The 25,796-nt window shown below is 41.8% G+C and overlaps 1 protein-coding gene across 1 annotated transcript in view; it reads right to left on the bottom strand.

Annotated features, from left to right (window-relative positions):
- The window catches only part of DCX (doublecortin), a 399,460-nt gene that overhangs the window by 84,218 nt on the left and 289,446 nt on the right, over positions 1–25,796 (bottom strand). Inside the window, exons 4-5 of the mRNA XM_055565318.1 lie at positions 16,770–17,155; positions 6,917–7,257 (exon numbers count right to left, since the gene is read on the bottom strand). Coding sequence (XP_055421293.1) covers positions 6,917–7,257; positions 16,770–17,133 — 705 coding nt within the window. The 5' untranslated portion in view covers positions 17,134–17,155. The remainder of the gene's footprint in view (positions 1–6,916; positions 7,258–16,769; positions 17,156–25,796) is intronic.

Here is a 25,796-nt window from a genome sequence, read left to right on the forward strand (position 1 = left end):
TGTGTTGCCTGCAATTACCTTTGTGCTTCCAGCACCCAGTTATTTAGCATAGCAAGATGGAAGGAGAAAGTCTTTCCTGGAATACTTAACAGCAGTTCAAATACCCTTTGTGCTCTCATTTTCCTATTCTGCCATCTTATTATTCAAAACATTTCCTAAAATTCCTGTTCTAGCTTCCAAGGCTCTGGGTAATCTGGGAATCATTTAAACCTATTTTCTGTTATTCTGAAACCTAAAATTCCTGGTTCAAGTAGTTGGTACTAGAAAGATATAGACAGAAACAGAAAATAAATTCATCTAATTTTAAAAATTGGCCTAACAAAGCTAATACAAATACTAAAGGCCATACTTATCCCTTAGGCAGGCATGTTGAAGCCATAGGGAATCTGTGACTGTATAGAACCTGGACACGGACAAAACTGAGACTAGAGATCCCAGTAAGTATAACATGAAAATGGATGGCGTGAGAAACAGCTGCAGCTAAAAGTCTATTATTAAAGCTCTGAATCTCTAACAGAATCACCATGCCCTGTGCTTAATGGAAATGACTTCAAGGCTAGACCATGTATCTACTGAGCCACTACTACCAAATGAACCAGAAATTTAGGTTCTAGTTTTTGTGTGTCAATGACATTTAACCATAAAGGGTCAACATGTGGCTTGATTATAGAAATTAATAGTTGTATAATTTAATACATGAACCGTGAACTTCCAGATGTTCAAGCTGGTTTTAGAAAAGGCAGAGGAACCAGAGATCAAATTGCCAACATCTGTTGGATCATTGAAAAAGCAAGGGAGTTCCAGAAAAAAACATCTATTTCTGCTTTATTGAATATGCCAAAGCCTTTGACTGTGCAGATCACGATAAACTGTGGAAAATTCTGAAAGAGATGGGAATAACAGACCACTTGTCCTGCCTCTTGAGAAACCTACCTGCAGGTCAGGAAGCAACAGTTAGAACTGGACATAGAACAACAGACTGGTTCCAAGTAGGAAAAGGAGTACATCAAGGCTGTATATTGTCACCCTGCTTATTTAACTTATATGCAGAGTACATCATGAGAAACACTGGGCTGGAGGAAGCACAAGCTGGAATCAAGATTGCTGGGAGAAATATCAATAACCTCATATATGCAGATGGCACCACCCTTATGGCAGAAAGTGAAGAACTAAAGAGCCTCTTGATGAAAGTGAAAGAGGAGAGTGAAAAATCTGGCTTAAAGCTCAACATTCAGAGAACTAAGATCATGGCATCTGGTCCCATCACTTCATGGGAAATAGATGGGGAAACAGTGTCAGACTTTATTTTTTGGGGCTCCAAAATCACTGCAGATGGTGATTGCAGCCATGAAATTAAAAGACACTTACTCCTTGGAAGGAAAGTTATGACCAACATAGACAGCATATTCAAAAGCAGAGACATTACTTTGCCAACAAAGGTCTGTCTAGTCAAGGCTATGGTTTTTCCAGTGGTCATGTATGGATGTGAGAGTTGAACTATAAAGAAAGCTGAGCACCAAAGAATTGATGCTTTTGAACTGTGGTGTTGGAGAAGACTCTTGGGAGTCCTTTGGACTGCAAAGAGATCCAACCAGTCCATTTTGAAGATCAGCCCTGGGATTTCTTTGGAAGGAATGATGCTAAAGCTGAAACTCCAGTACTTTGGCCACCTCATGTGAAGAGTTGACTCATTGGAAAAGAGTCTGATGCTGGGAGGGATTGGGGGCAGGAGGAGAATGGGACAACAGAGGATGAGATGGTTGGATGTCATCACCAACTCGATGGACATGGGTTTGGGTAAACTCTGGGGGTTGGTGATGGACAGGGAGGCCTGGCATGCTGCAGTTCATAGGGTCGCAAAGAGCTGGACATGACTGAGCAACTAAACTGAACTGAACTGAATTTTGTCAACACACTGCAACCACTCCAGGAATCAAAAGAACAACCTCACCTGAGAGTGAACTAATATGTATCATCATCCATCCCTTCATCATGTTTTACCTGAGGTGAAGTGAAGTACAGTGAAAGCTGCTCAGTCATGTCCAACTCTTTGTGACCCCATGAACTCTAACCTCCCAGGCTCCTCTGTCCATGGAATTCTCTAGGCCAGAATACTGGGGTGGGTAGACATTCCCTTCTCCATGGGATCTTCCCAACAGAGGGACCAAACCCAGGTCTCCTGCATTTCAGGTGGATTCTTTACTGTCTGAGCCACCAGGGAAGCCTTGACTGCCTAGAAATCCATTATAGCCCCTGGGAGTAGCCAGGGCCCTACCAACTACTCCTTATTCCATTAGCAATTTCTTATTAAAGTGAGGAATAGGGACCTCATCCTATTAGTGATGGTTAGCTTCCCCATCCGAGCTTCCCTGGTGGCTGAGACAGTAAAGAATCCGCCTGCAATGCAGAAGGCCTGGGTTCGATCCCTGGGTCAGGAAGATCCCCTGGAGAAGGAAATGGTTATCCACTCCGGTATTTTTGCCTGGAGAATTCCATGGACAGAGAAGCCTAGCAGGCTACAGTCCATGGGGTCACAAAGAATCAGACACAACTAAGCGACTAACACCTGGACTTTTTTCACTTCAGCTTCGCTGTCTACACAGACCACAAATATCTCAAAGGAAACTGGTCTTCTACATCAGCAAAACATAAGCCCTAAAAAGATCAAAGGCTCCAAAAGCACGTCCAAACAAAATAAAAACAGAAAAAGAGGTGAGAGCCATATTCAGATTGCTTGTCAATCATCAGAGCCAGTCAAATGGTACACATGAGAACAGAAGCAACAATGCTATGCTATGCTATGCTAAGTCACTTCAGTCGTGTCCGACTCTGTGTGACCCCATAGACGGTAACCTACCAGGGTCCCCCATCCCTGGGATTCTCCAGCCAAGAACACTGGAGTGGCTTGCCATTTCCTTCTCCAATGCATGAAAGTGAAAAGTGAAAGTGAAGTCGCTTAGTCGAGTCCGACTCTGTGCGACCCCATGGACTGCAGCCTACCAGGCTCCTCCGTCCATGGGATTTTCCAGGCAAGAGTACTGGAGTGGGGTGCCATTGCCTTCTCCGGAAGCAACAATAAATCAGGTATAATCAACTGGGCTGTTTTATCTGGTGATTATTTAAACAAAGGGGCTGAAAACTACTTGATTTGGTCCATTTGGGATCCAGTTAGAGCAAGACTGAAACCAAGTGATGGTCCTGACTTCATGATAAAAATGTTCCATCACAAATAGCCTGGACTGTCTTCATCATTTCTGCCTGGTGCCACTTTTAGCCAAAGACAGGCATGGAATCTCAGCCAAGCAAGTCCAAGTCATTGCAACACGTGTGCCTTCAGCATGCACAGAGGAAGATCATATTCCCAAGTAGTAAGAATATAGTAGTAATCAAAGTGACTGACAGGTGTTGACATGACGGCTGTCATCACTAGAATTGGGAAATGGGCTGGGCTCCAAAACTTTGAATTTGGCTCCCACTTTCAGTATGCTCAGTAACTATTTTGTAATTAGTAGGTTTTGTCCTCATACCCCTAAATCTCTTATTTAATGTCCTTGCTGTAACCATATAACAATGTTTGATTTATGGGTTACCCTATGTATGGCAATCTTACCAGTGAGGTAAGAGCAGTTAGTTCCTAATCATTCAGTATATTCTATAAACAGTATTTCGTAGTGCGCTCTCTCTCTCTCTCTCTCTCGTGTGTGTGTGCATGTGTGTGTGTATCTGTGTATTCCATGAAATATGTTTGTGGTTAAGTAAGATTGAGAAATGTGGTGTTTTGATCACTAAGTCATGTCCAACTCTTGCAGCTCTATGGACTGTAGACTGCCAGGCTCCTCTGTTCATGGAATTCTCCAGGCAAGAACACCAGAGTGGGTTGCCATTTCCTTCTTCAGGGGATCTTCCCAACCCACGTCTCCTGCATTGCAGGCAGATTCCTTACTGACTGAGCTATGAGGGAAGCTTCAGATTGGGAAATCTGAGTCTAAATGGATTTCCTTTCTGCAGGACTTCTCAGAACATTTAACGTGCCAGTGGGCAATGTGAGTCTCTAAGAAAGGTACATAATGTGCAGCATTTCACAATCTTATTTGACCACAAAACCCTTTCATGAAGAGCTTCTGGGAGTGGGGAAATGGGTTCAGTCCTCAGAATATACTTTGAGAAAAAACTTCTTTAATAGTCTGCCCTCAGTGACTTCTAAGTAAGTAATAGGAGCTTCCCAGGTGGAATATGAACCCCTTTGGAAGCCCGCTATGTCTTCTGATGGACCTAAGTGTAGTCTGGCGCTAGTGGTAAAGAACCCACCTGCCAATGCAGGAGACCCAAGAGATGTGGGTTTGATCCCTGGCCTGGGAAGATCCCCTGGAAAAGGAAATGGCAACCATTCTATTCTTGCCTGGGAAATTCCATGGACAGAGGGGCTTGGTGGGCTACAGTCTACGGACTTGCACAGTCAGACACAACTGAAAGACTGAGCACAAACAACCCATTCAATCAACAAATATTTATAGAGCATCCACTGTGTATCAGGAGGTGAGCATTTAAAAAAAAAGATTAAAATTACTTTAACTTCGCATGATGGAGACAGACGTTTACAGAAATAACATTAGATTGGGACCAGACCTTAAAAGATGAACCCAGGGGTCAGAGTAGGGAGAGGGAGACAATTTAAAGAGAACAAACAGTAAGTGCAGAGTCACTGATGTCTGCCAAGGCATTGTTCTGCTCCCTTGCACACTCCTCCCTGACGTGTCTGTACACACACCATATCATACCTTGATAATTTGTAAAGTGTTCCCCAAAGAAATGGGAACCCATGCTTGAAAGGAGTTGGAAAGCTTGCTATAGGATGAAAATCCACCATCACTGGACTGGAGCTTGCTTACTTAGGAGGTGGAGGTGTCCTTTATTATTATTATTATTATTAGGAACAATCCCAGAATGGCAAGGAATGCACAGCCGACAGAATGCACACCCCATAAAATGCTGGAAATTTGTGGTAAGAATCATAGAAAGGTAAAGTTGAGGAAAGAGAGCTAACATTTATTAATATGTATTTAAATTGTCTGAAAATTTACATATTTTATCTCACTTCATGATGAATTGTATGCACACATATTTATATCGTGTGTTTTGATTTCCAGACTGCTTTCATATCCATGATTTCATTTGATCTTCATGAGAATCCTGTGGGCATGGAAAGGGCAGATGTGATTAGCCCTTTTGTGCAGAGAAGCGTGAGCCTCAGAATAGTTACGTGATTAGCCCAAGGTCACAGAGTAAGTAGCAATATCCGGATTAGAAACTATGCCTTCTAAATCCCAGTCTGATGTTCCTGGTTTGTATTTGTCCTGTACTTCTTCAAGAGGCTGAGGGTACAGAGAAACGGAATTATGCCTAATGTTAGAAAAATCTTTCTAAAAACTCCAGCTGTTCAACAGTGATATAGGCTTTTATGAAATTGAAATGGTTGTAGATTATATCCTTGCTATGGAAGGGAGATTAAATATCATGGCTTCTAAGGTCACCCTAAACTCTAAGATCCACTGATCATAAAATTCCTAGGCCCTACTTCTCTGAGGTTAGGTTTCTGATGAGTATTCCTATTCCTGGACAGCTCCTGTTTAATATATACTTGGTCCTCAAAAAACAGATATGCTTTAGACAGATACTTAGGAGTTAGAACTTTTCGCATCACAGACAAACCCATTGCTTTGGTACAACCACATACAACCAATACAAATCACATACAAATTACATACAACCAATACCTCCAGGTTTCTCTCAGATCACAAAATGGTGGGGAACAGATAGAAGGCACACATTTATCCAAATCACCATGTACATTAAGTTGCGTTTTCCCAGCAACTTAAAATCTTGTAGTGCACAGTATATAATAGAAATGATGGAAGGAGACTTAGCTCTGCATTTGAACACTCATAATTCTGATATAGTGAATCAATTTTTTTTTTTAGAATCTATATAGTTCAAACACCAAAGGTATTTTAAGAGGTGGAAAGTATGGACTGATAATAATCCACACTTGTCTTGTCTGATGATGGACCAGGATTCTCTTTAGAGGCAAAGGAACCAGCCACTGTTCCACTTTCCTTGGAACATTTTTTGTCATATATTTACAGCTCCCCATGCTCAAGAGAATGGTGCATCTGTCAGATGGAGACGCCTAGTTGCATTCTTTCCCAGATATTAATATAGGTGGTACTTTAGTAACATAACCAGTGACATGCAGAACCTGATTTGGAGAGGAACAGATGTCAGCATCTTTCTTGGGCTAATTTTAGGATCCTGAAATAGTCCCTTTCTCACAGAAACCATCAGTGGAGCCCAAATTAAGACAGCTATGTCACATGGAAAAGAGAGAAAAAAATGTAGTCTTGTGTGAGGCAAAGACAACAAACCAAGGACTTCAGTTCTTCCCCCATATATGACTCCTTTCATATAATACGGTGGTCACTTCAACTTCTTTTCATCAGAATGGATGTTGAGTACCAATTTAAGAATATCAGACAGGAAATAAGTGCACAAATCTCATTTCCAGTCACATACATTGAACAATCAAGGTTGCCTCATGCAATAGCTAAATTCATATTCAAAAGAGTATGTAGGACCTAGGTTTCAACACATCTTTTCTTAGCAGATAAGGAAGCTAATAAGTGACCATTCTACTTGGTAAGTCAGAAGCAGATTGCATTCTGAAGCTTCAGATTCCTGTTCCATTGCATTGTCTCTGAATGGACATTTCTTCCAAATGAGACATAACATATCAGGTAGGGATAATGAGAGGTGGAGGAAGGATCTCCCAACCAAAAATGATGTTTGAGGTTTAAGATGGTCAACTAAGGATTCAGAACAAATGAAGAGTAATTTGGGGAAAAAAAAAAAAAGCACCTACCTGCTTTCCATCCAGAGTGTAGAGTTTCTTGACAACCCCGGTCTCCAGTTTGATGGCTTCAGTGATATCAGTGAGGACTTGCTCAAAAGAGTGGGCTGTCTTCTTGTTCAGAAGCACACGCACAGCCTTCCGAGGCTTCACCCCACTGCGGATGATGGTCACCAGCTTGGGGCGCACAAAGTCCTTGTTCTCTCTGGCCTGGGCACTGTTGCTGCTGGCCAGGGACTGAGGGGCTTTCATATTGGCAGATGTCTTCACATTGACAGACCAGTTAGGATTGACATTCTTGGTGTACTCCACCTTCTTAAAGAAGTTGTCAGAGGAGCAAACATAGCTTTCCCCTAAGGGAAGAAATACATGGTGATTAATAGCAGGTATATGGACTATTCTAACAAGACTAATACACACTGACCTTGGAGTAGGACTTTTGGAGAAATGATGATAATAACAAACTTCATGTGCCATTCCTAATTAGGCTCTCTAACAGTTTGGTTCATTCAAATTCAAGGGCAAGTAATCAGCAAAATAGTCTTCATTATAACGGCATACTTAGTAAAAAATCCTATAAAGCTAAGGGTCCCAAGGACAATGAATATATCTAAGTATAATCTACCAAGTGGGGTTCTCAATCTTGACATTGTTTTACTGGAATTGAAATGTCTATTAACTTCTAGCATATGTGTTAATGTCTAGGGGCCTTACTGAAGTGTTTTTTAACATGTCTCTATTTATTGTTTTAATTAATCTTTTTTATATATAAATTTATATATTTTAATTGAAGGCTAATTACTTTATTGTATTGGTTTTGCCATACATTGACATGAATCCGCCACAGGTGTACATGTGTCCCCCATCCTGAACCCCCCTCCCACCTCCCTCCCTATCCCATCCCTCAGGGTCATCCCAGTGCACCATCCCCGAGCACCCTGTCTCATGCATCGAACCTGGACTGGCGATTCGTTTCACATATGATAGGATAATTGCTTTACAGAATTTTGTTTGCTTCTGCCAAACATCAACATGAATCAGCCATAGGTATACATGTGTCCCCTCCCTCCACAACCTCCCTCCCATCTCTCTCCCCATCCCACCCCTATAGATTGTTACAGAGCCCCTGTTTGAGTTCCCTGAGTCATATAGCAAATTCCCATTGGCTATCTATTTTACATAGGGTATTGTAAGTTTCCATTAACATGTCTCTATTTCTTAATGTTCCCATCCTATTTCTGGACTCACAGCCCCATGCCTTTGTTATATTATGAACTGGGGAGAACTTTCAAAATTAATACATTTTTATTCCAAGTTAAAGTGACCACAGTAACCTTTCATATTGGGCATACAGTGCAAACTGGCCAAGAAGGCAGACTGTACTTTGGACAGAGTATATGGTTAAGCAGCAGAATACTAAAATGTGAAATGTGTGTGTGTGTGTATGTATGTGTGGTGCATGTATGTGTATAATTGTCTTCTACTGATCATCCCCACAGGCAGGTAGAAAAACTATCTAAATAACCACCTGGACACACACACACATTTCACACTATTTCTTGTGTTTCCAAGTCTAGTTCTTGCTGGAGAAATGCTTTCCCGTTTTCACTACCCACTCCCCATCTTTCCATCTTAACGAATGCTACACACTAGCTCTATGTGTTCAGGGTCGTCTTCGCCAGTGCTCACCCTTGGCTGCCACAAGTACTGAGGTGGAGATGTGAAAATACATTATACAGCCTGATTTATGGATCGGAGGGATCTAGTGCAGTTTTCACATTTACCATGGGCTAGAGGAAATGACTGGGTTTCCCCAGTGGCTCAGTGGTAAAAAATTGCCTGCAATGCTGGAGATGTGGGTTCGATCAATGGGTCAGGAAGATCTCCTGGAGAAGGATATGACAACCTACTCCAGTATTCTTGCCTGGAGAATCCCATGGACAGAGGAACCTGGCAGGCTATAGTCCATGGGGTTGCAAAGACTCAGACACGACTGAAGCGACTGAGCATGCATGCACAGGGGAAATGACTAATTCAGCGGAAGAAAGGCAGAGGCCAGAGGCAAGAGGAAGGGATTAGACACCTGGACCTAGAAGCTGGAGAAAAGAAGAAAAGAGGTAGGCTCAGCTTGGAGGGGGAGAGACTACTGGAAAAGGTTGAATTTGTCGGGTAAAACACATTAGTCTCAAGGTATACGAAAGTTCATCCAGAGGTCAAGCTGCAGAAAACCAGTGTGATTTAATCAGGATTAACTCGTCAGTAAAAATGTTTAATAAATAAATAAATCAACCCAAGCCAGTGCAAAGAAAGCATTAAACACAATTATAATCTGATGGCTCTTCTTCCTTTGGTCTCAGCAGGAGAACTGAGCAGACATTCAGCTAGGCTGATAATTCACTCCTTGTGCAAATATTGATTGTTGTGCTGTAGCACCAAAGACTTTAAGTCATGTTAATTAATACATTTCTCAGTTAGTGCTGAGAGAAGATTCAGTCAGATTCTCTAGGGCACCTTTGAGGACATTTAGATGTGAGTATGGAAGGGGAAGGTAAACTTCCAACCCTGTTCTGAGTCCCAGGAGCTGCTAGCGTTCTGTCTTGACAAAGAGACCAAGACCTGGGTTTGTAGGTGAGCACAGGCCCCCTCCTACACTCTGTGCCTGCATGCACAGCCAGGATGGGGAAGTCAAAGACCTCAGCCAAAAGAAACCCTAATTTCTCAGCTCCCACTGGCCATTTCAATCCAACCGAAGTGATTAGAGGGTGTGGCCTTTAGTTTTTGACTTAAAGGATGAAGGGACCCTTTCAATTCCTCCATATATTTACAGCCAATATTCCTCACATGCTAGAAATGATCTCTTGCCTTACCACTCTACCAGATGCACAGGCACCTTCCAAGAGGTCACTGCCTTTGAGTCAGATGTTTTCCATAATTTGTCATGTACTTTAAAACTCTGTCAGACAACTGGTGGTGTGCAAATGTATGAGGCTATATATTTATGATTTCACTCATCTACAGTCTCCTCTGGAGAGTCAGCTGTGTAGCCCTATTAGGACTCTAGACTTTTTTTTGCTTCCATCTCTTAAACCTCTTAAGCCTCTGAACTATGAGTATGATTAACCACCCCAGATGAAAATGAACATGATGGCAGACAGCTATAGTATCATATGGCACCCAAGAACTTTTCCGAGGGCCCAGCTTTCAGCCAAATCTATGTTGAACACTTTCCAACAGTACATTTTAGTCTCTCCACTCTATTTCCTTTTGGCCCCAATATGAAGTAATGGAAAAAGAGCAGCTGATGTGATGTCAGTCAGAATGGGGTTTCCCAATATTTTCTTGTTGTGCACCCTTGGGCAAATTACCTAACTCCCCTTCGCTTCAGTTATTTGTCTGCAAAGTGGGGATGATGATAACAATATCTTCTTCTGAAGGTTGTTCTGGGGCTCAAGGTGAGCCCACAGCCTGGTACATAGTAAGCACTTGATAAATGCCAGCCATCACTATTATTAAGGCCCTAATCTGAAGGAATAAAGAGAGAACTAGAAGAGCAAAGAGGGAAAGGAGGAAGAAAGAGTTTAGAGAAAGGAGATGAAAAGAGGAGGAGTAGAAGCTGAAGGAAAGAAAAGAAGCAGCAGCAAGGGCAGCCATCTTGGAACTATGCCATAATCCATATAGAATATGAGCACTGCATGGGACTCATGCTTCAAAGATAATATTTCCTGAGGCTTGAGAGGAGGCCTCCGATTGCTTCAATGCCAAATGTGCTAACTTAATGGCTAACACCAAGCAAAGCCACTTGCTGCCACTGCTGGTGCACACTGAGGGCAGAATATTTTTAAAGATTATCTTTTTCTAGAGCAGTTTTAGGTTCACAGTAAAATTCAGGGGAAGGTACAGATTTTCCATAGGACCGCTGACCCCATAATGCATACCCTCACCCATTATCTGCATCCCCCAACAGAGGGCAGGATGTTTGTGATGGTGGAGGGGAAGTCAGACAGACCTAGATTCAAATCCCACCCAACCCAACAAGTTGGGTTGACCTCAGGCAAATCATTTAATATCTGAGTCCCAGCTTTTCTGTCTATAATGGAAAGTATTGTGCTAGGTGACATTTCAGTTCCTTCCAGCCCTAAAGGTCTATAAGAAGGAATTTTCTTCTCTTCTCCATCCCAAACAGGCTTTGAGAGACAGAGTTGTTATGGTAATGGCCTGTTAAAGAAATAGGTGCCCCCCACTAAGGACTCTCCTCTTCCAGAAAGATAACAAATGAGCTGCTTCTCTTGATCAAGGTTTCCTTGTTCTGATTTTGTGAGCATCTGCAACGTGTGCTGCCAGAGCTCGAAGATTCTTGCAGGTCCAGCTGCCAGGCACTTGGAGCCGGGGTGGGGGTAGGGGGTGGGGGGTGTTGCACCTTTACACAGCTGGGTTCTACTCCTGTCACAGCTTCCAGGAGCCATTTCCCACCCGCTGGAAGTCAAAAAGGAAAGCTGGCTTCAGAGCCAAGCAAGGTGACAATTTGCTGGAATCGACAATCTGCTTCAGGGCGAGGGGGTAAGGAAATGAAGTCATGGAAGCAAAGCTGAAAGGGCAGGAAGGGAACAAGCTGTGGCCCCAAGATGATCTAATGTCTACCTCTCTTCAATTTCAGGAGGACTCCATTTCCAAAAACATTAAATATGTTTATAGTTTCTCAGTGCAAAAAGCACATCTGTCTGGGCTTTCTCCTCTTTTTCCGGGCTTCCTCCCTCCAGAAGGAAAATATTAAATGGCACTTTATCGTATTATCAGATCTATTAGTGATGTATCACTCTCCCAGGTATCTTAAAATCCTCCTCTTCGGCAAGGTGCTTGCTTTAGTAGTTAGAAGATAAATTAGTGAGAAAGTGGTTTCATCTCATTGGAACAAATGAGCTATGGCAAAGAAAGTGGATCATAGCCAGTGTCACCATATAGATCTTTCAACAAGACTGTACCAATTTAAATATTTTGTCCCAAGATCTGCATAATAATGCTCAAGATGATACCATGAAGATTGATCTGGGTACTTACATACAAGGAAGTGGAGAAGGAATTAGACAGTACATGAGGGAAGAACAATTCTCTAATGAAAGACTAAACAAACAAAAAAAAGCCACTCTTGGATTTCATTCATTGATCTACTGGTAATACAGCTCATACATATATGGCCACATTCTGTATGGCTTCCCGAAGACCTTTCATGTAACCAAGGAACTGTGGGAAAACTGACATCAATAACATGACTTTGGTCCAAAATGGTCCCCTTACTACTTTCAGTATCTAGCAGCAGACAGTTAGACCAGAGAGGCATTAGACAAAGGAGTGCCACAAGGCCATAGTGATTATTAACCAATTGGTTTCCATTTCATTTTATTTAGGCTAAATATTTCATAATGTGGCCATTTGGAAACATAGTATGTTTTAAGCTCCATTATTTCTTTAAGATAAACAAGTCAAAAAACAAAAAGATTTCTGTATTCCCAGGAATACCCACTATTGTAGGTAGCTACAGGGGACCATCAAGATCATTTACTCTAGTACTTTCCCAAGTTTAACTGCTTGTAAGGTTCACTTGGGGAAATTTGTAAAAACACATGCTGGAGATTCTGAGTCAATTCCTGGGTGTGGCCCAGGAACTGATATTTTTCTAAAGCCCTAAAAGATTCGGAAAAGCAGGCAGGTTTGGGAGCCACTAGCTATTCCAACCTCTCACTAGCATTACTATTATTATATCATGAACAATAATAGTCCCTTGGAGCTGCAGCTTTACCTTGTCAATGTGTTTCCATATCTATTATCTAATTTTATCCTCACAATCACTCTAATAGATACCGAAGGCAGGTGTTACTAGTCTCATTTTACAGATAAGAATATTACAATAGATATACAAAGTGTGATCTATACATATGATACAATATTATTCCTTTAAAAAAAGGAATGGAGACTTCCCTAACAGTCTAATGGTTAAGATTCTGTGCTTTCAAGGCAGAGGGCTTGGGTTCAATCCCTGGTCAAGGAATTAGATCCCACATGTCACCCAGTGCATTCAAAAAAGTAAAAAAAAATTTAAAAAGGAGTGAAGTATTGATACATAGTATAAGTTAGTTAAGAGTTAGTCGCTCAGTCCTGTCCAGCTCTTTGCAACCCCATGGAATATAGCCCACCAGGCTTCTCTGTCCATACAAACCTTGAAAACATTTTCTAAGTGAAAGAAGCCAGTCACAAAAACCAAATAGTATATGATTTCAATTTCTATAAAATATCCAGACTCAGCAGATCTGTAGAGACATAGGCAGATAAGTAGTCATCTAGGGCTGAAGAGAAAACGGCAAGTGGGCAGTGACTGCTAATTGGTACAGTGTCTCTTTTGGAGATGATGAAAATGGGATAAAATTAGATTATGATGATGGTTTCATCACTTGGTAAATTTTCTAAAAATCATTTAATTCAGTTGGTGAATTTTACAGTGTGCAAACTAAACCCTAATAAATTGGGTTTTTTTTTAAGTTGTTTTAAAAAGAGAGAACATTAGTCACAGTGATGATAAGAAGAAATCTATAGTCATGTAGCTTAACCAGCTATAAACTAGGATGACTCAAATATTGGGTTGGCCAAAAAGATCATTTGGGTTTTTCAGTACCATCTTATGAAAAACTAAAACTTTTATGCCAACTCAATAGTAACATCTACCATTATTGGAATTTTCAGGTGGCGCTAGTGGTAAAGAACCCGCCTCTGCCAAGGCAGGAGAGACGGTTTCGATCCCTGGGTCAGGAAGATCCGCTGGAGAAGGAAATGGCAAACCACTCCAGTATTCTTGCCTGGAGAATCCCATGGACAGAGAAGCCTGGCAGGCTACAGTCCATGTGGTCACAAAGAGTCGGACATGACTGAGTGACTAAACTACAACCCTTTATTGAGTACTTGCTAATGTGCTAGGCAGAATACTAAACAATTTATATTCATTGTCTCATTTAACCCTCAAAGCAATTATGCCCATTTTACAGATGAACAACTGAGGCTCGGGGGGCCTAAATGGTTTCGCCAAGTTCACACAAGCTAGCAGGTGGCAGAGCTTGGATTTGAACCAAATCTGATTCAAAAAATTTATTTTCCTGTCATAACCTTTTGCTGCTAAGACAAGAACCCAAAGAATCTGACTCTTCCCCCAGGGATCTTTCCAAACTTTTCAATTTGAAGTCTTTTGTAAAGCAATGTGTAAATTATTTGTTTTAATCATTCATTCAACCTCTTCCAAAGGTGAACAAAGTAAAAGACTTTTATCCTCCATTCCTACATGAGTAGTTGCAAAAGGACAAAGAAAAAAAAAAATAGGAGCAAAACAACTGCCCCTTTTTTTTGGTTGTACCATGCAGCATGTGGGATCTTAGTTCCCCCACCAGGGATTGAACCCCTGGTCCCTGCAATGGAAGCACAAAGTACCAACCACTGGACTGCCGGGGAAATCCTGAAGACCCCTTTTCTTTATCCTCTTCATATCTGTGCCTTTTCCCATTTGGTGCAACGGTGATGGAAAATTGGTCACACTTCTCAGTGCTATCCCAGGAATACCCTAGAATTTCCTTGACTGAATCGCAGTACTCAGTCAGGACTGAGAGGCCATTGAGGGCCACAGCAGACTGTGACTGTAAGTGACATGTGAATAAATGCAAATGAGCCTTAGTCACACTCTGCATAAATTCACACTCTGCACACTCACCAGAAATTCACCAGGAAGTACTACTACTGCACCCAAGAGTGGTAAATAAGAGGAGTCCAATCTAGTAGAATTCAAAAGGATCAAGAGAAAAGAAAGCTGCAGTCTTCAAAATTGTATTTATTACATATATTCAGCTAAGATTTTCACAACACACACCACAATACACATATACATATGCACACATGCATACACACACACACACACACACACACACACACACACACACACACACAAATCCAGGAAGGAAAATCAATACCAAGGGCCACTCTTTGAGCAAGACATGTTAAAAAATGTATTTGGGGAAGAGAGAAATCTGTGCATGAGATCTCTCACATCAGACAGAAGAACACTGTAATCCTCGCTCCAAATACAATGGCACTTGATTCAGAATTCTGCCTGAGCATCTATGGTGGTCTTTAAAAGATAGCAGCTAGCAGAAATGTGGACATACTGGCGAGTCAGGTGCTTTGTTTATGAAAATTATTACGGAGAAAACACTCACCCCCCCCCCCCAGTTTGACTGAGATGTGGATTTTACAGTGACAAAAGACACAAGCCCTATCGATTACTCTGTTGGACAGCTCCCTGGATCCAGCTTCTAGTCCTTCAAGTTTGCCCAGACTCTCCTTTCTTTTACGATATTTGCTAGGATGGCCAATCCTTCAATGTTCAGAAGCCTGGGATTAACCTCTTCCTGGCCCTCCAGCACCTGATCAAATAATCAAGCCGCATCAGCATTGTTTCTCAAGGTCCACTTGGAGAAAAACCTCAGACTTGATCCCTGCCTGAGACCCAGATCTGGCAGCCATATGGACACTGGCTCTTATAAGTAACTAGCCCCAAATCACTTGACCTGACTTGAGAAACAGCAGCTCCTTGCGAGAATGTGCTCTTGTACGGGGGAAGCCCTCATGCTCCTTTGTTTAGGAATACAAGAAACCTAGAAGCAGTGAATCAGAGGTGGGGCACTGCCTATCAAGTCCTTTAATGTGCTGTTTCTCCTTCCTTGCCAGCTGTTTCAGAATTTGGTTTCCCTAGAGATCTGCCTGTTCTAAACTCATCTGCTCAGGGGAATGGAAAGAATGAGGAGGGAGGGTTGGAGAATGGGAAGAAGTTTGGGGGTGGGGGAAAACGTTTTCATTATCACAAGGACTCTTGAAGGACTCCTGAAGCTGTCCTTTAAAGTACTGTCACGTTAAACCAATCGCACATATAACACCCATGAAAAAGTGGGGTGGGGAGGCATCCTCAATATACTTGATCTGATAAAGTGAAATATTAAGAACATGTCCCCAGATCTATTTATCTATATGATCATGAAAAAGACTTCATGGCTGAGCAAGTTTGGGCAAGAGCTGGAGTTTTCCCTATTTTTGAGTTGGGTGCACAGATTGTCAGGATTTTCAGCAATCTTGTCATAAAATTCAATTGCAGAACCAAAATCTAGAAATCTGTTTAAATACAGATTTAGGTATAGTGAGTCAGTTCCTATTCTAATAGGAATAATGTTTATTAAAATACCAGACATACCTACAGCTTTCTTTGGTATTTCTCTTAATGACCTCAGCCTAAGGGACACACCCTGAAATGGGCTTTTTAGAAGCAACAGCTGAGCAGTGACCACTTACCTAAAAGTATAATCCTTTGTGAATACATTCGGGAAGTCCAGCTTTTAGGGTGCACGTTTCCATGAGTTGCCATTCACAAAGAGTCTCTCAGCCGTTCAAAGGATATAAGTATATTCTTTCTCTTAACCCAACCAAACCTCCTTCCTCATTTTATACCCCTAAGGATTTTATGGTCTGCCTCAATAGTGCTCTTTAGAGTTGACGATGAACACATTCTAGAGTAAATGATACAATTCAGATTTTTCTTTGTATACCCTGGGAGATCAACACAATGCATCCTCATAGTCAGCCACACTTCAACCCCAGCCGAGACTGAAGCCCACGGAGGGTAATGGCTAATGATTCTGACTATGCCTACAGAATCAGAAGTCTCAGCAGCACCCTCATGTTTTAACAAGCATATTCCCAATTTCTTTTAATCAAAGCCAAGAAATGTAACCATAACTAACAATAACCCCTCCCACTAAGGGCCACCACCCACTCCTCGAATTACCTTCCTCCAGTTCATCCATGCTTCCAATTTTCCGGGACCCATCAATGGTGTAAATGTAGCGCACTCCCTGAGGCAGGTTGATGTTGTCAGACAGAGATCGTGTCAGGTCAGCCAGCAAGGCGTCGAAGCTGCGAAAACGGTCAGAGGACACAGCGTACACAATCCCCTTGAAGTAGCGGTCCCCATTGCGGTAGAAACGTACCTTCTTGGCTTTCTTCTCGTTGCTTAGTGCCTGCAAGGTTCGGGTTCGGTAGAAGCTACAATGGGCGCTGTGAGTGGGGCTAGGTAGCCCGTTCATCCGCGAGCCTCTCATGTTCCTGGATGTCTTATCTCTTTCGTCAAAATGTCCAAAATCAAGTTCCATATTTTGGTGGAACCTCAGAGACCTGAGTGTTGGAGAAAAGCGGGGAGGCGGAGGGGGATGAAAGGAAGCAAAGAAAAGGGGCGAGGAGGGGGAAAAAAGAAAGGAATTCAAATATTAGCCAGATCCAGATCTGCAATCTGCTGCTTGTGAAAAGAACTGGTTGAAAAAAGCCCGTGACCCATCTGCTGCTTGCCCCTGACCTGCAAGAATATTGATCTTAATAGAGAAAAGGGAGGGGCTGGAGGGGTGCTGGTGGTTGTGGGGGTGGGGGTGAGAGATGCGGAGGGAGGCACTTTGGGCACTGTTCCAAAGAAAGGAGAGGGAGGGATTTTGAAATCGCTTAAAATCCTGGGACTTACTGACAGTGGCTCCTATCAAATTGTAACTTCAGGGTAAATACATTAAAACTGGCATCTGTTTCCTCACACATGCCCACATGACTAACGGTTGTAAATGAATCCATAGCCTGACAAAATTCCCCTTGAAGGGAACAGAAGGACCTAGCCAAGGTTAGCATCTCTAGCTCAGGAAGTGATCTTTGCATTTCAGTGAAATAATTATAAGGGTAGTGTTTTAATTTTATTCCAAGCCCCCTTTCCTACTTTAATGTGTGCATCCCCTCCCCCCTAGAATAAAGTAGGATTCTCCTTTAAAGCCACAGCCTCTAGGGAACAGCCAGTCTTTGTGCTATTCATCAACCCCCTTCCCCACCAAGCTGGTGCAGCTATCCGACATTCACAAGAAATAAGCTGGAAAAAAAAAGGATTACAAAAATCAGTTATTTAACAAGTTATTTGTTCTGCTTTAGCCCTGGTACCATTTGGCCACAAAATCCTTCCTCCCACCCCCCAGCCCCTCGCTTTCTCTAGGTGCTCTACCCCCCATCAACGATGCAGCCCCACCTCTTAATGGAGTATTTTAATTGTGTAAAGATTCCCAAATGAGTCCCTGAACAGCATATGGGACCTTTAGAAGCAAGCACACCTTCCATTGTTCTGGGTTTCTACACTGAATGAAGGGGCATTTCACCCTCACAGCAGGCAGCACACCCCAAATTTGTCTATTGCCTAGGTGTGTTAGCTGAGGCAAAAGATGGTCATCTGTCAGATTTACTTTCCCCCTTTCTGCTGAAAGAATGAAAGAAAGAAAGGAAATTACAATATGAAACCAAATACAAAAGAAGCCCCAAATGCTAGCAAAGGTAGTGACAGCCTAGGAGACAAACTATTAACATGCATTGCACAGATGGGGATAAAAGGACTCACAAAGCACGCAGGGCTCAGCTGCTACACACTGCCACATTGAGATATTTGCAGGGGACCAGGAAGACAGGCAATAAAGGAGGACTGGTGCCTAGCAGGTTTGCCAGGCTCGGTCCTTCTTTTCTTCCAGTGTCAACATGACCTGTGCTGAGCTCAGCATTGTCTCTGTCAGACAACCTGCAGTGTAAGAGACCCCACCTCCTCAAAACAAGTAGCAAGCATTTCCCCAGGCATGCTAGCAACACTAGGCTTTGCTTTAAATCTGGGGTGGTATTATTCTAAAATCAATATCACAGTGAAAACAAAAGAACATCAAACTCACTTTTCCAATGGAAAATCCCAGGTAGAGGCTTAAGGAAAAAAATCCAATAGAATAAGGCAAAAAAGAGGGGAGAAGAGAAAGAAAGAGAGAGAGGATACACTGAGAGAGAGGGAGAGAGCGTGCACTTTGCCTTGTGCTTTTTCCGTTTGACATCTCTTACATTCTCCCTGAAAATCACTCCAAAGCCCCACTCACCGGTTTTCTGCTGGTTGGGTGGAGATGCTGAGAGAAAGAAAACCAATCTCTCTATGCCTTTGTTGTCTGAGCTCCAAGCAAGAAATTCCTGCCAGGGTGGATAGATGCCTTCTAGGTCCTAGTGCCTTGTCCAGCTTCTCCCCTTTACTCAGGCTTAGTGAATCCCCCCAACCTCCTTTGATTAATTACATGCTTTTTTTTTCAATTCACAGGCTGCATTAACAGCTAGAAAGGTTTCATTTATAACCAACAGGAAATTGCAGGGTAGCAAAAAGATTGCACAGGCAAGTTCAGAATGCCCTAATGAGCAATGTGCTAGTCTTTTCTTTTAGGCAATTGGCAATTTTACTTGGCCAAAACCTTGGCCTAATCTGCCTGGGGGCCAGACTCAGGCAGTCGAACCAACCTTCTTAGAAATGGTAGCTCTCTTCATTTAACCTTCTTGACAGAAAAACAATCAAATATGTGAATTCTTTATGGCATTTTAGTTCATGCATCCAACAGCTAGTTGTTTTGAAATGAGGTTAGTGGAGTAGACTAAGAAGCAGTAGAAAAGGGACAAGACAAGGGAAAATCATTCCAGAATTTCATGGAGGATGGAGTTGAAGATGGATCTCAAAGACCTTTTAGCTTGGTGGAATAGTTTTGTTCATGGGATCTACAGAGAGTTTCAGAGTTCCAATCTATCCCAGAGACCTTTCTGTGTGAAGTGAGCCCAGTCTGATGGCTACAAGATAAGTATTAATAGGTCTTTCTTCAAACTGCTTATTTGTTACTAATTGGCTTCTTTATATCAAATATGTTATATAAAGCCAGGAAACATCCATATTGAATTCAAGAAATCAGGCTGAACTATAAGACAAGAAGAGAAAAGTGAGAAACTCCAGTGGGGGTAGGTTACCATCTTCAACTGAGGCTACATGCATTAATATGCAGCGGCCTTGAATTATCATTGTTCCATTTCTGCTAGGCTTCCAGGAGGCTCAGAAATAATCATGTGCTCAGGATTGATCTTCTGTCTGATTCTTAATGTAATTAACCCTCCTTTCTAGATATAATGTTAGATGACTTATAATTAAGCTCTTGCTATGCACGTGTTTTACTGTAAACTGCCTTAAAGTGGGATAAAAAATATGATTTTTCTTCTCTGGAAGATGCTAGCTCAGCAAAGCCTAAGCAATCTATCTTAGTTGGGTGGTCAGCATCAAGTGTGCCACCTGCCCAGTCAAGTCCTCCTAACACTTTGCTGCGGCTCTCCTGGTTTCTAAATAAGTACTTCAGGGGACAGCATCCCTGTTTTCTTCCATTTGTTTCTGCCTTACATTGTGGCCACCTCTTGGGAACACAGGGTTATTCAGGTCAAGGGCAGAAAAATATCAAGTAATAGAAGCAGGAAAATATGGAAATTCTAACCAATGGCTGTAACTTCCTTGTCCAGCAAGGCCAATGTCTTAAAAATTGTTTTATTTCACATAGTAAGCATTCTGTAAATACACAACAATTGATTTTGCATCAGAATTCAAAATCATTTTATTTCTGGTGAAGATATAAAAATGGATGGGACACTAAAACAAACACAAAGGATTTGGAATAGATCTTAGAGAAAATGTCCTCATGGTCTAAGCTTTTAAACACTAGTGTGGATGCAAAATGTCTTTAGAAGACAGTCTAGGATAGATGACTGTTTGCTTTATATATACCAGAGAGCAAAGGGTGAATGAGATCAATGTTTCCCAGTGTGAGGTATGTGGATGTAAATAGGTGTTCTTTAAGAACAGAAAAAAAGTTCCTTGGTCATATATGTTTGAAAAGTGGTGGGCTAAATGAAATTTGTTTTCTTTATCGTAAACATCTCAGGGCCTTTAATATACTTAAAATATGGTACAAGTCTCCAAGAAGGGAGTTTCCCCAGTGGCTCAGCAGCAAAGACTCTGCCAGTGCAGGAAACGCAAGTTCGATCCCTGGGTTGGGAAGATTCCCTGGAGGAGGGCATGGCAATCCACTCCAGTATTCTTGCCTGGAGAATCCCATGGAAAGAGGAGCCCAGTGGGCTACAGTCCATAGGGTCTCAAAGAGTTGGATACGACTGAGTGACTTAGCACATACACAGGCTCCAAGAAGTCAGTTTAGTATTAAGGGCTTCCTGCCCGCCCCCCTCCTTTTTTTAAAAAAAAAACTCAGGATCTTTTTTTTTCTCCCAGAGCATTCAATAGACTTATGTTCTATGGGAAAACATGGGGAACACATGTATACCTGTGGCGGATTCATTTTGATATTTGGCAAAACTAATACAATTATGTAAAGTTTAAAAATAAAAAAAAAAAACAGGACTAGATTATTTCACCAATATAATTCTTCTCAAAGAATTCTCAGCTACCAATCAAAACTTTTTGTCTCACTTCCTCGGAGAAGGAACACGGCAGAAAAGAATGTCTCAGATACGAGTCCAGGGGGAAAGTGCATCTTTCTGTATGAAAGACAACTTTGAAGATCAAGGGAGAGTCATGATTGATGGTTCACTGGAGTGAAGAGAATGAAAAAAAAGTGCAGCAACCCCATTGTGGGAAATATCCCAGTAAGACCTTTTGAGTAAGTTCAATGTGCCTACCCAGTACCACCTGAAAGCTGCAGCATAGAAAACATCAGTCCACTGCCCCTGAAGAACTTGAAGATTCACTGAGAAGACAGGACAAGAATATGTATCTTGCAAAAATCATGAAGGAGAAGGGCTGTGGTCTAGGTTAATCAAACTCAGCTTTAGGATCAGGATCAGGAAATAAGACCATCATCCATCACACACACACACACACACACACACACACACACACACACACAATCATTAGTTTACATTACAGACACACACACAATCATTAGTTTACATTACCTATCAGAAACACAATTACCTATCAGAAACACCCATCTAGGGTGGAGTGGGATTGGCAAACAGGAAGTGAGGTTGGAAATATATACAAACATTTTATAGGGACCAAAAATTATGAAGTACATAGTCAGAAAGCCAACAAATATGTGTAAGATCTTTATTGAGAAAATCATAATACTATTAAAGAACATAACAGAAGCTGTGAATAAATATAGAGCCAGACCATGCTCATGAATGGCAAGATGCAATGATGTAAGGGTGTCAGTACTCCTCAAAGTAATATATATATAAATGTGTGTGAAAAGCTCCAGTAGAAACTTCAACAGGAACTTTTGTGAAATTCACAAATATCAGTTAAATATCTTTTATTATGCCCCAAATATTCACATGACACCTCTTTCACTTCTTTAAAGTGAAATATCAACTTTCAAGTGAAATATCTTCTTTCAAGCGAAATATCAACCCCCAAACATCAACTTCTCAACAAGACCAACCCAGAATCTCATCCTGTTTAAAGTGACAACCTTCCTCCCAACCCAGCACTCCAACTTCCTTTACCCTGCTCTTTTTTTTCTGTAACACTTATCATCTTCCAACATACTATATAATATACCAATTTATTATGTTTATTATATATCTACCCAAAGTAGAATAGATAAGCTCCACAGGGCAAGCATATTGCCCACCTTTAATGAAATATAATTTATAATGTTAATAGTAATATTTTGTTTATTTTTAATACTTATGCAAAGTACCTAGAGCAATGATTAGCACATAGTAAGTTTGGGTATTTGTTTAATTGGACAGAGTAAAGAAAGCAAAGAGTATTCAATAGATGATATTGGGACAATTAACTTTTGTATGGAAAAAAATTAAATTAGATCCTCACTTCATGCCATACATAAAAATGAACTCCAGATGTTTTAAAGATGTGAATATAAAGAACAGGGCTTGAAAATTATTAGAATAAAAATGTTAGAGATTCTCTTTAGTTCCTTGTGACACAAAGATTTTGTTAACCAATATGTAAAAAGCAGAAATCTTATAGGAAAATATTGATAAATTTGATTATATGAAAATTAAAGCTTCTGAAAGCAAAAGATGGCATTAAAACATTAAAACATACGTAACAGACTGAGGAAAAGATACTTGAATCTTTATGTAACTGACATAGGATTAATGTCCTGAATATATATATATATATATATATATATATAATTATATCATATCAATTAGAAAAGGTAAAACTTCAGTAAAAAAAAATAAAGATATGCACAGGTCGTTCATAAAACAGGAAACCCTAATGGCCAATGAACAATTAAATGTGCGCTCAACCTTACACATAACTAGGGGAATCCAAGTTAAAACAGAAATTGCATCTTTTACAACCATTAGATTGATAGAAATTTTTAAAGTGAAAAAGTGAAGGTGAAGTTTAGTCACTTAGTTGTGTCCGACTCTTTGTGACCCCATGGACTATAGCCCACCAGGCTCCTCTGTCCATGGAATTCTCCAGGTAAGAATACTGGAGTGGGTTGCCATTTCCTTCTGCAGGGGATTTTCCCAACCCAGGGATTGAATCCAGGTCTCCCACATTGCAGACGGACTCTTTACCAACTGAGAACCAGGGAAGCCACTAACCAAGTATCAGTTCAGTTCAGTTCAGTTCAGTCTCAGTCGTGTCTGACTCTTTGCCACCCCATGAATCGCAGCACACCAGGCCTCCCTGTCCATCACCATCTCCCGGAGTTCACTAAAACTCACGTCCATCGAGTTGGTGATGCCATCCAGCCATCTCATCCTCTGTCGTCCCCTTTTCCTCCTGCCCCCTATCCCTCCCAGCACAGTCTTTTCCAATGAGTCAACTCTTCGCATGAGGTGCCCAAGTACTGGAGTTTCAGCTTCAGCATCATTCCTTCCAAAGAACACCCAGGGCTGATCTCCTTTAGAATGGACTGGTTGAATCTTCTTGCAGTCCAAGGGACTCCCAAGAGTCTTCTCCAACACCACAGTTCAAAAGCATCAATTCTTCAGCGCTCAGCTTTCTTCACAGTCCAACTCTCACATCCATATATGACCACTGGAAAAACCATAGCCTTTACTAGATGGACCTTTGTTGGCAAAGTAATGTCTCTGCTTTTGAATATGCTATCTACGTTGGTCATAATTTTCCTTCCAACAACCAAGTATAGGCAAAGACAAAAAGCACCTGGAACCCTCATTTATGTTGGAATAAACATAAATTGGTACAATTTTTGACAAAAGTTTTTGGTAGTAGCTGCGACGGACCTCGCAGAAGCATGGCCGAGAGGAGCTACCCTGCGTCCGAGGTCAGCGGTGGCGGCCAGGAGGAGCTACCCCATGTCTGAGGTCAGGGGCGGCAGCTGGGAGGAGCTACCCCACGTGCAAGGAGCAGTGGCTGCGTGGGTGCAGGAGGGCCGAGAGGAGCTACTCCACGTTGAAGGTCAGGATGGGCGGCGGTGAGGAGATACCCCTCGTGCAAGGTAAGGAGCAGTGGCTGCACTTTGCTGGAGCAGCCATGAAGAGATATCCCACGACCAAGGTAAGAGATACCCAAGTAAGACTGTAGGTGTTGCGAGAGGGCATCAGAAGGCAGACACACTGAAACCATAATCACAGAAAACTAGTCAATCTAATCACCCGGACCACAGCCTTGTCTAACACAATGAAGCTAAGCCATGCCGTGTGGGGCCACCCAAGACGGGTGGGTCGTGGTGGAGAGGTCTGGCAGAATGTGGTCCACTGGAGAAGGGAATGGCAAACCACTTCAGTATTCTTGCCTTGAGAACCCCATGAACAGTATGAAAAGGCAAAATGATAGGATACTGAAAGAGGAACTCCCCAGGTCGGTAGGTGCCCAATATGCTACTGGAGATCAGTGGAGAAATAACTCCAGAAAGAATGAAGGGATGGAGCCAAAGCAAAAACAACATCCACTTGTGGATGTGACTGGTGATAGAAGCAAGGTCCGATGCTGTAAAGAGCAATATTGCATAGGAACCTGGAATGTTAGGTCCATGAATCAAGGCAAATTGGAAGTGGTCAAACAGGAGATGGCAAGAGTGAACATCGGCATTCTAGGAATCAGCTAACTAAAATGGACTGGAATGGGTGAATTTAACTCACATGACCATTATATCTACTACTGTGGGCAGGAATCCCTTAGAAGAAATGGAGGAGCCATCATGGTCAACAAAAGAGTCCGAAATGCAGTACTTGGATGCAATCTCAAAAACGACAGAATGATCTCTGTTTGCTTCCAAGGCAAACCATTCAATATCACAGTAATCCAAGTCTATGCCTCAACCAGTAATGCTAAAGGAGCTGAAGTTGAACGGTTGAGCTGAAGATCTCCAAGACCTTTTAGAACTAACACCCCAAAAATATGTCCTTTTCATTATAGGGGACTGGAATGCAAAAGTAGGAAGTCAAGAAACACCTGGAGTAACAGGCAAATTTGGCCTTGGAATACGGAATGAAGCAGGGCAAAGGCTAATAGAGTTTTGCCAAGAGAACGCACTGGTCATAGCAAACACCATCTTCCAACAAAACAAGAGAAGACTCTACACATGGACATCACCAGATGGTCAACACCGAAATCAGATTGATTATATTCTTTGCAGCCAAAGATGGAGAACCTCTATACAGTCAGCAAAAACAAGACCGGGAGCTGACTGTGGCTCAGATCATGAACTCCTTATTGCCAAATTCAGACTGAAATGGAAGAAAGTAGGGAAAACCACTAGACCATTCAGGTATGACCTAAATCAAATCCCTTATGATTATACAGTGGAAGTGAGAAATAGATTTAAGGGCCTAGATCTGTTAGAGTGTCTGATGAACTATGGAATGAGGTTCATGACATTGTACAGGAGACAGGGACCAAGAACATCCCCATGGACAAGAAATGCAAAAAAAGCAAAATGGCTGTCTAGGGAGGCCTTACAAATAGCTGTGAAAAGAAGAGAAGCGAAAAGCAAAG

The sequence above is a fragment of the Bubalus kerabau genome, chromosome X (assembly GCF_029407905.1).
Source record: "Bubalus kerabau isolate K-KA32 ecotype Philippines breed swamp buffalo chromosome X, PCC_UOA_SB_1v2, whole genome shotgun sequence".
In the NCBI taxonomy this organism is placed as follows: domain Eukaryota; kingdom Metazoa; phylum Chordata; class Mammalia; order Artiodactyla; family Bovidae; genus Bubalus; species Bubalus kerabau.